This window comes from Polychytrium aggregatum, assembly GCF_025602895.1.
Source record: "Polychytrium aggregatum strain JEL109 chromosome Unknown BJ171scaffold_71, whole genome shotgun sequence".
NCBI classification, from domain to species: Eukaryota; Fungi; Chytridiomycota; class Chytridiomycetes; order Polychytriales; genus Polychytrium; species Polychytrium aggregatum.
The window spans coordinates 87,486-101,975 of record NW_026516273.1 but is presented as its reverse complement, the minus strand read 5'-3'; the positions used below and the strand labels follow the sequence as shown (position 1 = coordinate 101,975).

Here is a 14,490-nt window from a genome sequence, read left to right as displayed (position 1 = left end):
TGGCATGTGTGTGTGTGGTGAGTCAGCGATGTGTGTGGGGCAGGGATGAATGTGATGGTGAAATGACGGTCGTGTACCGAACTTGTCGGATGCGGCAGACAACCAACAGTGCTATATTTATCCCAACGTCCACCTCCGTTCCTCTTGGCTCGTCAGAGTATATTGAGACCATTTGGTTCAGAGAATATGCGATAGCCATTCTGCGCTGATGGCTTTCAGACCTCATTGCGTTCACATTGCTCTTGCCAGGTCCTCCGGCACGAGCGGAATTGCGCCACCCTCGCATCACTTTGCCAGAGCACCTCGGGTCCGCCCAGTCCAGCCAATTTCGAGCCCAGAGATCAGCTGTAGTTCTTCAAAGCAGCACCCAGGATTTGTCGGCTGCCCATGCGGTGCATCAGGATCCAGCGCCGGTTTGATACTTTGTCGCCCTGAGCAAGTCCGGATGGTCAAGGCGCAGGTTAGCTCCAGGGCGACCTCGATCCAATCGGACCTCGATTCCGCAGATATGTGAACCGTTCCGAGCTCTTGACTAAGGCGACCAGGGTCTCGCAAAGTACTCGAAAACGGCATACAGCATAGATACCCATCTCTACCGAGGAAACGTCAGCCTGCAACTCACCAGGGTTTTTAGAATTCGTCCATCCTCTTCGAACCGAGAAGGAAACTGCTCCAGACTTCGTCGCGCAAAGCCCGCCAGCTTCAGCCTCACAGCCGTTGCCATCTTGTCGGCCTGGCTCTTGCCTTTCTTCTTGCCCGAACCCGGCGATTTTATGCTCGGCTGAGCATCCGTGAGGGTAGGTCCTCGATCCACAATCTCTGCGACAAACTGGGCAGCAACGTCGGGAGAATCGTGGCACATCTTGAATGTACTCTTGTCGAGCATCAAGAGCGAGACCACAACGATAAAGTCGATGCTGGCATGGCCGTCGACATTGAACGTGAACGGCTTGTCCGATTCGTGCCCACCGAACTCATCCTCGTCATCGCTGTCGTCGTCATTGCATTCATCCTCGCATTCCCCGCCACAATGATCATGGTCGTGGCTGCCATGGTGGTCGTGAGGGTCGTCGTCGTGATCGTGGCCGCAGCCGCAGTCCTCATCGTGGCAGTCGTCAGGTCCAAAGAGGATATCTTTGAACGCAGCGCGCTTGGCAAACCACCAAAGGACGCGGGCTCTCGCATCTGCATCGCTGAGTCGGTCCGAGAATCCCTTGACGATATCGTCCAGCTCGACGTGCATGGCGTCAAATGGATTGTTGGCTTCCACAAAGCCGTAATTGAGCAGAAGCTCACCGTTGCTTATATCGCCATAGGTGTTGAATACTTCGTCGCCCTTGGCGCACGGATTTACAACGATCATCTCAAGGCTGTCGACAAACTCCTCGAGCGGATTGTCTGGGTCGTCGAGTTCGGATGGGCAGACATCCGAGTCCTGATCGACGCTGCGACCATCCTCGGAGCGGTCCCCATCGGCGTCGTCTGCATCTTCGTCGTTTCCCTCGGCTTCTTCATCAACCACGTCATCGGTCATGTCATCGGCCATGTCGTCAGCCGTGTCGTCGACGTCCTCCCATTCTTCGTCCATGGCTCCCTCATACTCGCCTTCGCTTTTACTGGCGTCTATATCTTCGCACTCGCAGCCTCCGTTGCTGCCGCAGAAGACACAAACATCGCGATCGGCGTGGATGCGGACGTTCTCGGCACCGGATTTGTGGTTGAAGAGATCCGCGAGCGGAACCATCGAGTCACCGTGATAGTCGTCGACCTCAAAGGCCCGCGATTTGATGAGAGAGGCAATAGAAAGCGACCGCTCCATCGAGAAGAATTCGGCTGGAGCAAAGATGGTCGGATGCGCCTGCAAGATGGGCTGCAGGTGCTGCTCGAGTCTGCCCAGAACCACATCCTAACCAGTTTGGGCGATAGATGGTCAGTCGCGGCGCCGATAGAAGTGGCTGCTCTCACTGCTAATATATCCATGGCTCATTCAATCTCTACCTGGGTTTGGTCATGGGGATAGAAGGCAGTAAGTTCCTTGACGTCGTCCGCGGGCCAGAGAAGGGGAATCGGCTCGAAGACAGGAAGCGATTGAAGATAGCCCCACCAGGGCGACTTTTCTCCCTGAGACTGTTCAAACATGATGGCAAGGACAAGCTTCATTTTGTCGGGCACATCATGATGGGGCTCTGAAAACGCATTCGGAAGCGGCGAGCGGGAATGAAGTGGAATGGAGTGGAATGGGCACGGTCAGAGCAAGTCTCGGCCATGGCTTTTGATGGGATGTAGGACGAGGCGACATGTGCTCGCACTCACCCAGGATATCGGCAATGCCACAGTTTTGCCAAGAGAGGATCGCCTCCTTCGGAATCGTGCAGACTTGGCGGCCAGGATAAGAAACAGGTAGGAGTGGGATGAGCCGCTGCGCTTGGCATTGATCAAGCCCGGTCCGGTGAATGGTTTTGCCCGCATGCTAGATTCGTAGAGAATGCGCCATTCGGCTGTTGCGCTTGTCCATAGTCTCGCTTCGAGATACATGACATCGTCCGGTGTGTCATTCAGGGAAACATCGCCGCACAGCATCATCCCGCCCCTTACCAGTCATGTCGTAATCCAGATCTTGCTTCGCGACGACTCGGAAGCAAAATCCCCCTGGTCTCAGATACGTCTGGATCTCGATCAGATCGTGGTCGATTTTGATGCCGTTGCCATCCATCCACTGAAGCAGAATCGCCAGGGAGCGGTTGGCATCCTCGAGGGTTGGGCCTGGGGCCGCGGAGCCGCTGGATGCGGCCATGGCTGCCGGAGGCTTCTTGGCAGACTTTTTCTTCTTGTTGGCCATGACGTCTCGACCTTGGGTGCTCAGGCTCTGCTGGTTGCTCGCAAGGGCCACTGCAGCTGTGCGATGTGGGTGTGGTCGGAGGAGCACACCGGCCGGCCAGCATCCCGGTCAACACCAAGAAAAAAAGAAATCGCCGCGGCAGCGAATGGGAGACGTGCGCAGCAGGAGCGAGCCAGCATCCGGTTCGCCCGACAGAGAGGTTCGATGTGCAATGCGCAATGTGCAATGGGCAACGAGCAATGGGCAATGGGCAATGGGCAATGGGCAATGGGCAATGGGCAATGGGCAATGTGCGGCACGTAACGGGTCATTGCAACAGTGGTGTGTGTAATGGCTCAGCGAGCCTCGCCCTCAACCACGATATATATCTGGCTGTCATTTACGTTCGAAGGATCTGTATTGAGGAAAGGCTGTTTTGTATTCGTAAGCAATTGGGTAGCCGATAGTTTGCATTTTTGTGGTCGGCATAAATTGAGGCTCTTGATATTTGGGTAGCACTGTAATCAGGGCGTGGGGTGAAAAGTTTATCAAGGACCGCCCTCGCCTATCGGGGCGACGAGGCGGGAAAGCGCATGGCAACTGCAGCTGCTCAACAGGGGAGGGTCGCGGAGACTGTGGTGGAGATCGGGCCGCAGGTGCTGACGGAGTTGCAGGGGGTAACTGCGTACTTGTACTGGATGAAGGAAGGGTGAAGGCAAAGTGAGAGTCGGGTCAATCGGCTCTGGGCTGTCGTCACGACAGGGATGATGCTCCAATCCCACTTGCTGAATCCAGCCGCCTTGTTCGGCTTGATCTCGCATCCTGGTATCTGCATATTCCGCCAACGCCCACCACATCCTCCCCATCGGATCCTCCCCATCGGATCCTTACCGCCTGGCCGCACTTGACATTCTTGTCAGCATACAGGACCTTCCAGCTGCCGTCCGTGGTGGCGGGAACACCGTCCGAGACGCTCTTGGCAATGGATACTCCGTTTCGAATGACGTTATAAGAAGCGGCACCGGCGCTGCCTGTCCAGGAGAGCGCAATTTGACCCGTGCCCTTGGTGGAGTTTGTGAAGACCTGAGGAGCCACGGTGATCGTGTAGCTCGCGACAGACGTTCCTGCGGCCTTGGCGGCACTCTGGATCATGGTCTTGACAAAGTCGGGCTCATAGGTGTCGGGGCTCCAATTGACGACGTCGGTTTGGTTGGTGGGATAGGGGAAGCCCGGGAAGTGGTACGAAAAGTATCCGTTTCCCTCGCTGTGGGTGTAGAAACCTCCGTTTCGGGACCGGTAGCGCAGACTCCAGGCCAGGGCTGGGGCGAGCAGAGGCAGGCAGAGAGTCAGAGTCGGTGGCATTGAGTGAACACAGGGCGCATGCACGCACAGCGACAGAGTAATGTAAAGATGCAAGAGGCACAGCCGCAGCAACAGAACTCTTCACGAAAGTGGCTGCCTGTGTTGCGCGCCATGCTTATGGGCGACCGAGGGGACTGTCCTTATCCTCACCTCCAGTGACATTGGGGCTCGCCACGATTTCGTTGAGGAAATTGGTGTACTCGGTTGAGTTGACGAATCCAAACTCGGTAGCCACAAAGACCTTGGTGGGGGCGGCGGCCTTGAGGCTGCTCGAGTCAAAGATGAGATCGGACTTCATGCCGCTGCCAGTCTGCAAATATGGTATGAACAAACGGGCGACTTAGTCCACAACATTTCAAGTGCCTCGAGAACGGAGCGACGCACTCGATATTCTGTGCGCCATTCCATTCGCGGATGCATTGCCTCGCTGCGATGGTGCGGTTCACGAGTGACCGGTCATTACCGAAGAGCCCCAGTAGTAGTGGCGTCCGTACACTGCGTCACAGAAATACACACAGACCATCGAGTTAGCTACGTGTACGAGGAGAGCCATGCTCCCTGGTGCATGAATGCCAATCGAGATGGCCATGGGGTGGCTGCAAGAATTAGAGTCCGTGCAGACAACCCATTCTCGTGTATGCTGCGGCCTCAAACTCACGATCGATATCCTTGTAGGTGAGCAAGCCATTGGCCTGGAACTCGGCCCAGCGGGTATTGTGGATAATATGGGGCTCCTTGACGAGATGCTTGGGGTCGTTTTGCTTGATGAAGGTGGCGACTCGCTCGATCCACGCGGGCGGGACCTGCGCGATAACGATCGGGCGATTCAGAAGAGAATCGGTCTCCAGCAGCAGCAGATGCGATGACGGCCACGTATCCAGATGGGTGGGGCATTGTCGTCTTCGCTAACTCATCGAGAAGCCTCCAGAGGCAACCGGCCTGTATCGGGTACGTACCGTCATGTTGTCCCAGGTCCATCCTCCAAGCTCGTTTCCGATCTCCCATGCCAAGATGGCCTTGTCGTTCTTGTATTGAACACCGGTATAAGGGTTGGTGCGGTTCAGAACGTACTTGACAAAGTTCAGGTAGGCCTTGATGACCGTCTCGTTGTTGAAGAAGGCGTCGTAGTAGTCAAAGTTGGCAGCCTGGGCACCAAGCACCAGCTTGGCAAAGGCCTGGACACCGCCGTGGTACTCCCAGTTGTTGATCATGGGGATGATCAGGCGGACCTGCAGTTTGTTGGCCCAGTAGAGCAGACGGTCGGTTGCGTTGAACATTGCTAGAGGGGAGGGGAAATCATGTCGGCGAATGGGCGGATCAGTACAACGATCGAGGAGCAGCAGGCCAGCAGCACAGGAACAATGTGGGTTGAGCATTACCGTGGCTGTAGACGCCGTTGGCCGAGATGTGATAGGTCGAGGGGTCGTCCGATGGGTTGTTGCAGCAGACGCTGAAGGTATACGTTCTGGCAACCTTGCCGTTCATCAGCGCAATGCTCTGCAGCGCATCGTGGATCTCAAAGTCGTTGGGAGCAACGAGGGTGCCGGGGAGTCTGGCTGGAGAGGCAGGAGGGGAGCCAACGAGAGGGTCAGAGGCGGAGGAGAATGGGACCGGACATGGCGAGGACAGGAGGTCTGTCGCAGCGACAGCGACAGCGGAAGTGGGCTCGACATGCATAAAGGTGCTCGAGGGATATCGCCGCACACTGCACACGCAGCGACTCTGTTCGCTTCGCAGCAGCCACTTACTCTCGAGCTGCAGCATGTCGGGGATGTTGAAGGACACAAACTTGAACTTGCTGCTGCCATCATAGAGGCTGCCGTTCGAGCGGGTGACAAAGTGTTGGAATCCCGTCGTGGCCGAGACGAACGAGGTCGCTGCCATCAAGGCAGCCGCGAGCTTGCACCAAGCCGGAGCCATGTCGATTAGAGCGGAGGGGGGGGGCTGTGAGCGAGAGGAAGCGGGGCGAAGGAGCATCTTTTTATCGAGGGGCGATGTTCCGCCGCTGGTTGTCGCTCTGTGCGACGCTGCGAAACGAGTTCGGCGAAAAGGAGAAGGACAAATGTATCCACGACACCGCCTCTCGTTCCAGCAGCGGCGCAAAAGAAGCATGGCCCCCCCCCAAAAAAACACAGTACATCGGGCGGGTTGGGGGGGAATGTCTCGAGGTCTCTATTCAGAGCAGATAGCAGAGGCCGTTGAGTATGGCACACGCATGTACGATATCGGTCCCAGACGGGGGGCAAAACAAGGCGCACGAAAGAGTACGCAAACAAGGCGGGAGATGTACAATGGCGGGGGGGAAGCTGGTGGTGGGGGGAGGCGATGTGCAAGTTCAGCGACGATTTGCCCTCCCACAGAGCTGATTTGTTCGGTGGGGGGAACCGCCAATTTAAGCGGTGGTCTTTGGTCGGATGACGACTCGGGGCTCCTTGAAGGTCAGAGGAATGAATCCCTTCTTCAGCTCCTTGGTCTTGCGCTCGACGGTGTAGTTGAAGAGGGTCTGGTGAACAAACAGTTTCATCTGCAGAAGCGAAAATCCAAGATCCAGCACGCAGAGTCAGCTCAGCGGGCGGCAAGACACAGTCCGCTCACGCCTGCAGTGGGATATGCAAGCAGCGAAACAGCCAAGCAGCCGTCGGCGAGTCACGCAGCGCTCACCTCGAGCTTGGCCAGGAGCATTCCGATGCAGAGACGGTTGCCACCGCCAAAGACGACATAGGCAAACGGGTGCTGGCGATCAACAGGGTTGTCGCCAATGAAGCGTTCGGGGTCAAACCGCTGTGGCTCCGGGAAGATGGCCGGGTTCTGGCCAATGGCCTTGGCGATAAAGATCATCCAGGATCCCTTCTTGATTTCAACCTGCTGGCCCTTGCTGTTGGGGACGATGACGTCCTCGGTCGTGGAGCGGAGGTTGCCGACGGCAGCAGGCAAGAGACGCATCGACTCCTTGATGAATCCATCGAGGTAAGGCAGGCCCATCAGAGTAGAGTAGCTGGGGTCGGCGCCGACGGAGTCGACTTCCTCCTGCAGCTTGGCCTTCTGCTCGGCAGTAGCAACGTCGCAGTAGAAATGCAGGATGGAGCAGATGCTCGAGGCAGTGGTATCGTGGCCAGCGAGCAGGAAGAACAGCATGTTGTCGATAAGGATATCATCGCTCAGGACCTTGCCATCCTCGTCTTTGCCACCGATGAGGACACCGAGGGCATCTTCACCAAGACTCTCGGCCTCGCCGCTGGCAAGGCGCTGGCGGCGATTGTCGATAATCTCCTGCATAAGGACGATGAGACGCTTCTTGGCAGCCATGGCCTTGCCAAAGGGGGTGAAGGGCAGGTTGTAGGGGATCCAGACTTCGTATCCGGCAATCATAACGGCAAACTCGGGCAGGACCTTCATAAGCTTCTCAAGATCGCCGGCGTTGGAGCCGACGAGCAGGGTCGAGATGATTCTGTAGGTAAAGTGACGGAGAGGGAGGTTGGGGAAGGCGCCGGTCGTGTTCTTGAGCGTTTCTTGCGAGAGAGTCTCGACAAAGTCTTCGGTCTGTTGCTTGAACAGGGGGTACATGCTAGTCAGCTTGCTGCAGGTTGTGATGTAGAGGACAGGGGTGTCAGTACGGAGGCATTCAGAGCACTCAGAGCATTCGGAGCACTCAGATCGTTCAGAGCGCATGTCGCAAAGCCACAAGCCAGAGGACTTACGCAGGAGTAAAAGCCTTGATCAGCAGGTTGCGGAGCTTCTTGTGGGTATCGCCGATGATGGCAGCGACACAGTTTTCGCCCATGAGCTGGAAGAAAGGGCATGCCAAACATCACCGGAGCATCAGTCGACGGATCAGATTCAAGTGATCTGGCCGGAATCTGACCGAGTAAGGCCCGATCCTCTCCAGCGCCACCGGTGCGGGGATGAGGAGCACTTCCACAAACAATGGCACTCCAGCGGATGCAACTTACTCCCAAGAGATGTGTGGGCCAGTGAGCACGAACGTATTTGCCTTCACCCTGGACGACGAGTGGCGTAGCTAGAGTTAGCCATGGCGATGCAGACGAAAAACACACACCCAAGGCGATGATCGTGGATGATCGACGCACGATCGATGAACGAGGGATGGTCCAGCGACGACGCGGAGAGCAAAGCGAGCCGGATGGCCTCCGATCGCGACCACGGCAGCGTGCGGGGTTTTGCCCCAGACAACATTCCAGCGAGGCAGCGGCCAGATTGCGGCCAGCAGAGACGGCCGCTGCACTCGAATTGCATGTGGCCTGCCAGCCGTACCTTGAAGATCCACTTGGACTTTTCGACGCCCAGGATGGTAAGGATGTTCAGGCCGAGGGCGCGGCACCAAGCGGCATCGCCCCAGGCGGGACTGATTTGACCGTCCTTGAGGAAGAGGATGGACTCAAGGAAGGAAAGCTGCTTGAAGTTGGACTTGGAGGAGCTCCAGAGCAGCGAGACAATGATGAGCAGAACGGGGACCGCCAGGGCGCCGTAGATGAGGAGCTCCCTGGGCGAGGCAGCGCGAAGCGCCTGGGAGATGGATCCGGCATAGCCGTTGACCTTGCCGAGAAGATCTTGCATGGCAATCAATCTCGAAGCGGATGGGCCGGAGGAGGAGAGACAGAGACGAAGGCGATCGAGGGAGCCACGGGCGGTGTCGGCAGGACGGGCAGCCAGATGGACAGCCAAGCGGGCAAGGCCGAGCCCAGACAGAAATACCTGGGCGGCTCCTGGGACCGGGCGAGAGCGCGGCCGCTGATTGGCCGGGGCCGGTCGCATGTCATTCGCGATCATTTCGCGATGCTCTGTGCAGCGCCGTGCTGCTGCGCACGTAAGCCGTGTGTGCGGTGTGCTGCGCCGCTGTCTGTGTCTGCACACCGCAGCACAGTGCTGTCGACACAGACTGTGTGCACGAGCTTGCATCACACACGCGCCCGCGTCCAGACGCGCTGTGTATCACTGCTCCGGCTGGCAGCACAGCCACTGTGGGTCCACAAGCTGATCGGCGTTGCACAGCCAGCACACACACACACGCCCCCGCGCCACGCCTCTCACACGCTGTCATCGTCTGTGTTGTGGCTGCCGACTTGCCTTTTGAGGCGATTCGGTCCGCTTTTGGGCCTTGATGGCGCGCTGTTTTCTGACTGGCCAGGCGGCCTCACCCCATGACCTGCAGCCGGCTCGAGTGTGGCTGCAGCCATGGGGCTGGCTGGCTTCACGGCTTCATGGATTCATGGCTTCATGGCAGCCTTGGCCACTGGCACACCACGACCCATTACCCCGCCCCGACTCGCTCAGAGCAGACGCGGCGCGGCCTGATACGGAAACAGAGGCGCTCTATATCGGCGTGTTGAAAGAACCAGTGTGCGCTGTAAATGAGGGTGCTGTCGCTCACAGAGCAATCCTGCCCCTTCTTGGCGCCCTCCCCCCCATTGGTCGATCAATCTATCTATCGCAGCCCCTCTATCGGTGCTTGCGTCCCCACAGCGACGTCCACTTGCGCAGGCGTCGCTCGGTCTTGTTTCCACGCTTGCCGGACATCATCCGCTCGCATTCGCGGTCCCACTGCTCGCTCGAGCGCGGATGGAACCCGTGCCCGTGTCCGTACCCATGCAGATCCTCGGCTGACCGTGCAGGCTCCGAATACGCAGGTTCAGAAAAGAAGCGTCGCTGGATGGTCTGCCACTCGGACGGCGTCCGGGTCAGTGGGACCGGACTGTACTCGCCTTCGTCCACATCGAGGATATCGCGATTCTGTCCAGTCAGCTGCATCTCGAGCTCGCGCGAGAGCAGCATGCTGTCCTTGGACAGCGACGACGTTGACATGTGCGCCATGTACTTGCGGTCCTCGTCGTCAATGACTCCGTCGACAAGGTCGTCCATCACCTCCTCCATCATGGCCTTGCTGGCCGTGTGCGAGACTCGGCTGCGAGGTCCGCGCAGCTGTTTGTCAGAGGGCCGTGATCGGAGGCGTTGGCCATGGCTCTGGCTCTGGCGGCTGCGTCGCCGGCCCTCCTTCACCAGGCTGGACGTTGGAGACCGTCGTCGGTTGACAACAATCCTGGAGTGGCGTCGTTGTGCCTTGATGGTGCTGACACGCTTGTTCGTTTGAAAGTGCTTCTTGGAATCGGTTCGCATCGGCCGCCGAGCCATCGGCTGGGGATCGTTGTAGCCAAGCACGTTGTTGGTGCTCTCGGATGGAGCCATCGAGGGCGGATCCATAGACTGTGCGGTGGGTGGCTCGTGGGCGGAAGCACCAGTTCCCATGAGTTGCGCGCCGACATTCATTATCCGCGTGGCAGTGCCATCCATGATGGCCCCGGCAAGCTCAGGCATACCCCAAGCTGCTGGTGATGCTGTCTCGGCCGACAAGGGCGCCGTCCAGGTCGTCTCGCTGACAACCTTGACTACCGGGGCCCGACTGCTGTTCCATCTGGACGCGCGCGAAGAGTTACCGTCCACAGCGTTCCCCCATGTCAGCCACGACAAGAATGGCTTGGACTGCGGCTTCTTGATCGAGTCGACCGAGTTGGATCGGAGCAGACTGGACTTGTATGAGCCATAGGCGGGTTTGTCCTGCTTGATCGTGCCGTGCTGAGGCCGTTCCGCTTCGCTTTGCGCCAGCGGCGGCATGACCTTCATTGGCCTTGGGTACGTGACGTCGTCTCGGAAGTGCCAGGTTGAGGGCACAATTGGGACGGTTTCACTGAGCTGGATCGGGCGGTAAGCTTCCATCGGATTGCTGGGCTTTGAGGAGGATGCTTGGATCGGCGCAGGTGATCGGCTGCTGTTGGCCGTGCGGGCCCTGGATAGCGTCTGTCCATCCGGTGCCGACTCACTACCGTTCGCATTGGCTTCTCGGCGAGAGCGGCTGAGCATGCGCTTCAGAAAGCTCTTTGTGCTGCTCAGTGGTGTGACGGATGTCGGTGCGGCTGCTTGGGGCGACACCAAACCCACAGCGCCGCCATTTGGGGCCGGTAGCAAGTCCAACCGCTTCGCCTGCGCTTGTCCAGGGGCATCATAGGACCACGAAGGCCGCTCGTCTCGCTCCGATGATTCCGCCATGCTCCCGTTGATCAGGGATTGGTCCCAGTCCCACAGCTCCTCGGAGCGACTTGTGGTCGCCTGATGCGCAACGACTCGTTGGTCATTTGCGCGGGAGCCTTTGAAGGTGGCGCCTCTGCCCTCGACCACTTGAGCCAAGGGTCGTGTGTGGATATAGGTTTCTGAGCCGGGGCTGCGCTCCATCGGCAAAGTGGACTCGGTAATTCGGCCCGATCGGATATCCGACTGAGAGTCAAGCCGGGCGAGCGCTGCGTGGGCCCAGGCCAGCGACAACCCTGGATCCTCAATCGATGCGGAGTGGGTGACATTCGCAAGAGTGTTCCTGTCCATCTCGGCAAGCGGCTGAGGCACAGCAGACATCTCGTTCGTGGACGCAGCGCCTGTGCGTCCGAAGATATCATCGCCGCGAACGGTTCGAGAGTGCACGCCAGTCGGCAGAGGAAGGCCCGACCGGCGCTTTTTGGAATGACCCGAGGCACCCACCGTTGCTTCGATATCGTCGCTGCTCGACAGGAACGTGTTTTGCCGGGTCCACTCGGACGCCAGCCAAAGCGCACCCATGGATCTCGATCGGCGCAGGACCGAGCGATCGCGCTTGAGCGTGTGCGGAGACGGGAGATCAGGGCCGCTTTCGAGTTTTTGAAGATCCGAGATCTGCGGCGGGTCCAGCAGGACAATCGAGTTGGTATTGTTGATGTCGAAGCTCGGAGTCGGCGAGCCAAAGGCACTGATCGGCTGCTGCCCCTGTTGCTGCTGCTGTGGAGGCTGAGTGGACAGCGCGGTTGTGAATGTGGACACCAACGTGGCGGCCAAGGCATATCCTTGATCGGCGACCGCGCCGCCCGAAGCGTTGGGTGTTGCAATCTGCGGAGCAGCGCTTCTCTGGACTGGAAGCAAGCTTGTGGGTCGATTGAGCAAGTCGGATATGGCGTTGGCCTGATTAGAGAGTGTGGAAGGCTGCGGCGAAGTGGGGACAGGCTCGCTGGAGCGGACAGCTGTTTGAGCGACGGAATGGGCAGGCTTGGCTTGGACGGGTGTTTCCTGAACCAAGGCCTGGGCTCCTGGATCAGTTGCTCCGGTCACTGTCAACGAAGGCGCTGGACTGAGGCGCCCGGTAGATGACAAGGCGGGCTGGACAAATGGAGCTGGAAGAACAGTCTTGCTTGTGGAGAGGTCGGCGGAGAGGAGCCTGGTCGTTTCCCGTGGCGCAGCGATTGTCTTGGATTTGGGTTTGGATGAAGACGACTTGGTACTGTCTGACCTCCAGAGCGACCCGGGGACACGGCTGCGGGAAAGGCCTTCGAGTACCTTTGCTGCTTTCTGGGACGTCGAGGTGAGATCGGACGAACTCACCGTTGGAGTGGACTGCTTACCCATCTCGGTCGGAGCAGCAGCTGGACTGATTAGGGCCGCTGACAAAGCTGGCTTGTCTGCGCTGATTGCCTGGGCAGACTTTGGTGGAGACTTGGGCGGCTGTGGTCCATCTAGTTGTTCTTCGGACCGCTGCTGCTGCTGCTGGCGCTGAGGCGAGGAGGGTGGTTGACATGCGGCATCAACAGGGGTTGGCGAACTAGAGACCTGGGAGTCTTCGAGCTCAGGACCTTGGTGACGCTGAGGCGCAACCGCTGTGCTCGGATCGGAGCTGGGACGCGCAGAGTGTTCTGCATCCACCTGCTCGTTTCTGGACCGGGCGATACTCGAATAGTCCTCTCTGGCCATATGTTGAGCGCCACCAACAGAAGCAGTGGTCTGCTCTACCGACGGGGCAGGGACATCTTGGTCTTTGATGCCGGTGGATGGAATATGATCGAGTACGACGGGCGGTTGAGGCGATACCGAGCGAAAGGCTGTCGAGCCTATTAGAGCCGCCATAGTCGGGACGCTGTCTCGGGCGCCGGTCTGAGCATCGAAAGTGCTCGCTCGCTCGCTGCCGCCGTAGCTGAGCAGGATGCCATCAATGATCTGCGAGTCCTTGCCCGAAAACCGGAGTTCGGATGGGGCGATCAGGGTGTTGCGCCCGGGCGACGCAAAAGGACTTGAAGGTGAGTCTCCGATGACGCTGAACGATTTCCACAGGTCTTCTGACGACTTTGAGGTCGACAGAAAGCTCTGGATCAGCCGCTCTCCCCGTCCACGATCACGGTAGAGCGTGGAGGCCTCAGCGGGGCTATCTTCCTGGATAGTTTTGTCGGCGAACAGAGCGCCGCTGTTGGTGACACTTTCAACCACCCCAGGAACACGCTGATCTGCCGACTGGGATACGAGGACGGGAGATACTCGGCTGTTTGCCGGAGCTTGGCTCAGTTCTGGTCGCGGCCAATCCGGTCGCTCTGTGGGTGCATCGGAGTCATCGCCGCTCTTGACCGGTATCTGCGAGCGAGACAGAGTCGCAGCTAGATCTTGGATTTCAGATTCAACATGGTGCCGATCGGCCGAGTCGTCGAGGGAGTCGTCGTGTGAGTCGTCGAGGGAGTCGTCGGGAGAGTTGTCGGCGAGCGGACTTCGCAGCGCCTCTGCGTGGTGGACTGACGTTGGCTTGATGGAAGGACCTCTGCCCTGACCCTGGCTCCGAGCCATCGTCGAGGGGCCATCGACCACAGAGCTGCCAGCATGATGCGATCCGGCGAGGCCATCGGTCTTTTCCTGGGATCGCGTGCGAGACATGTGAGGGAGTTGTGCAGTCCGGCGAGGAGGCACATTGGCCATCGTGCGAGTCCGCTGGAGCAGCCGCGCCGTGCTCGGATCCAGAGCTTCCTTTCCAGGGTGCGAGCCAGCAGCAACATCGCCAGAGTCGTTCTCAAATGAAGATTGAGGATGGGAAAGCGATTGTGAGCGCTGCAGCGAGGGAGCACTGGTGGGCTCAACATCGGCGAACGATTCAAAGAAGCGATTGACGTTGTCTTGAACACGCTGCTCGACTGATGACGATGGGTTATGCAGTCGCGTAGTCGCAATGGGGTTTGAAGTAGGGGAGCCGTGATGGATTTGTCGCAGCCGTGGTGGTGGATATGCAATGTTCGTGATGGAATCGGGCGGACGATCAGACACACAGGGGTGAGTTCCGGCTCGACAATCTGAAGCAACCTGGTCGGCGCTCTTCTCCAAACCACACCGCCATGAGTCCAAAGCATGAGCTGCGCTACCTTGTCGTCGGAGATTGCTGGACGAGTAAGTTTCCACGCCATAGACGGTCGGAATCAGGATCTGTTGGGGCTCCGCTGCCCTGGCAGCCGTGCCTCGACGGCTGCTGT

The 14,490-nt window shown here is 58.5% G+C and overlaps 3 protein-coding genes across 3 annotated transcripts; all 3 read right to left on the bottom strand.

Moving 5' to 3' along the window:
• Positions 1-66: 66 nt before the first annotated feature.
• Positions 67-2,913, bottom strand: BJ171DRAFT_603962 (uncharacterized protein). Its single transcript, XM_053115186.1, has 5 exons — positions 2,596-2,913; positions 2,314-2,376; positions 1,999-2,186; positions 623-1,906; positions 67-431 (listed from the first exon to the last, which is right to left on the bottom strand). Exons 1-5 carry the CDS (start codon positions 2,837-2,839, stop codon positions 342-344), a joined length of 1,869 nt encoding a protein of 622 aa, XP_052962197.1. The 5' UTR covers positions 2,840-2,913; the 3' UTR covers positions 67-341.
• Positions 2,914-3,209: 296 nt separating this feature from the next.
• BJ171DRAFT_529453 (glycoside hydrolase superfamily) lies at positions 3,210-6,148 on the bottom strand. The gene is made up of 8 exons (XM_053112736.1): positions 5,929-6,148; positions 5,560-5,736; positions 5,137-5,459; positions 4,839-4,983; positions 4,644-4,675; positions 4,331-4,490; positions 3,710-4,137; positions 3,210-3,512 (listed from the first exon to the last, which is right to left on the bottom strand). The coding sequence occupies exons 1-8, from the start codon at positions 6,098-6,100 to the stop codon at positions 3,429-3,431; spliced, it is 1,521 nt and encodes a 506-aa protein (XP_052962196.1). The 5' UTR covers positions 6,101-6,148; the 3' UTR covers positions 3,210-3,428.
• Positions 6,149-8,845, bottom strand: BJ171DRAFT_529451 (cytochrome P450). The gene is made up of 5 exons (XM_053112735.1): positions 8,453-8,845; positions 8,131-8,178; positions 7,879-7,964; positions 6,842-7,757; positions 6,149-6,704 (listed from the first exon to the last, which is right to left on the bottom strand). The coding sequence occupies exons 1-5, from the start codon at positions 8,753-8,755 to the stop codon at positions 6,573-6,575; spliced, it is 1,485 nt and encodes a 494-aa protein (XP_052962195.1). The 5' UTR covers positions 8,756-8,845; the 3' UTR covers positions 6,149-6,572.
• Between the last annotated feature and the right edge of the window lie 5,645 nt (positions 8,846-14,490).

What these genes read in the sequence shown, in the direction of transcription:
- BJ171DRAFT_603962 (XM_053115186.1), bottom strand. Translation starts at nt 2,839, where the DNA reads ATGGCCAACAAGAAGAAAAAGTCTGCCAAGAAGCCTCCGGCAGCCATG. An exon ending in TGGCATTGCCGATATCCTGG is followed by an intron (nt 2,187 to 2,313) that starts GTGAGTGCGAGC and finishes ATGCGTTTTCAG; the next exon opens with AGCCCCATCATGATGTGCCC. An exon ending in GACGAATTCTAAAAACCCTG is followed by an intron (nt 432 to 622) that starts GTGAGTTGCAGG and finishes GGACTTGCTCAG; the next exon opens with GGCGACAAAGTATCAAACCG.
- BJ171DRAFT_529451 (XM_053112735.1), bottom strand. Translation starts at nt 8,755, where the DNA reads ATGCAAGATCTTCTCGGCAAGGTCAACGGCTATGCCGGATCCATCTCC. An exon ending in GGCCCACACATCTCTTGGGA is followed by an intron (nt 7,965 to 8,130) that starts GTAAGTTGCATC and finishes CCTTTCTTCCAG; the next exon opens with CTCATGGGCGAAAACTGTGT. An exon ending in ATCAAGGCTTTTACTCCTGC is followed by an intron (nt 7,758 to 7,878) that starts GTAAGTCCTCTG and finishes CACAACCTGCAG; the next exon opens with CAAGCTGACTAGCATGTACC.
- BJ171DRAFT_529453 (XM_053112736.1), bottom strand. Translation starts at nt 6,100, where the DNA reads ATGGCTCCGGCTTGGTGCAAGCTCGCGGCTGCCTTGATGGCAGCGACC. An exon ending in CGACATGCTGCAGCTCGAGA is followed by an intron (nt 5,737 to 5,928) that starts GTAAGTGGCTGC and finishes CTGCCTCTCCAG; the next exon opens with CCAGACTCCCCGGCACCCTC. An exon ending in ATGTCAAGTGCGGCCAGGCG is followed by an intron (nt 3,513 to 3,709) that starts GTAAGGATCCGA and finishes TCCTTCATCCAG; the next exon opens with TACAAGTACGCAGTTACCCC.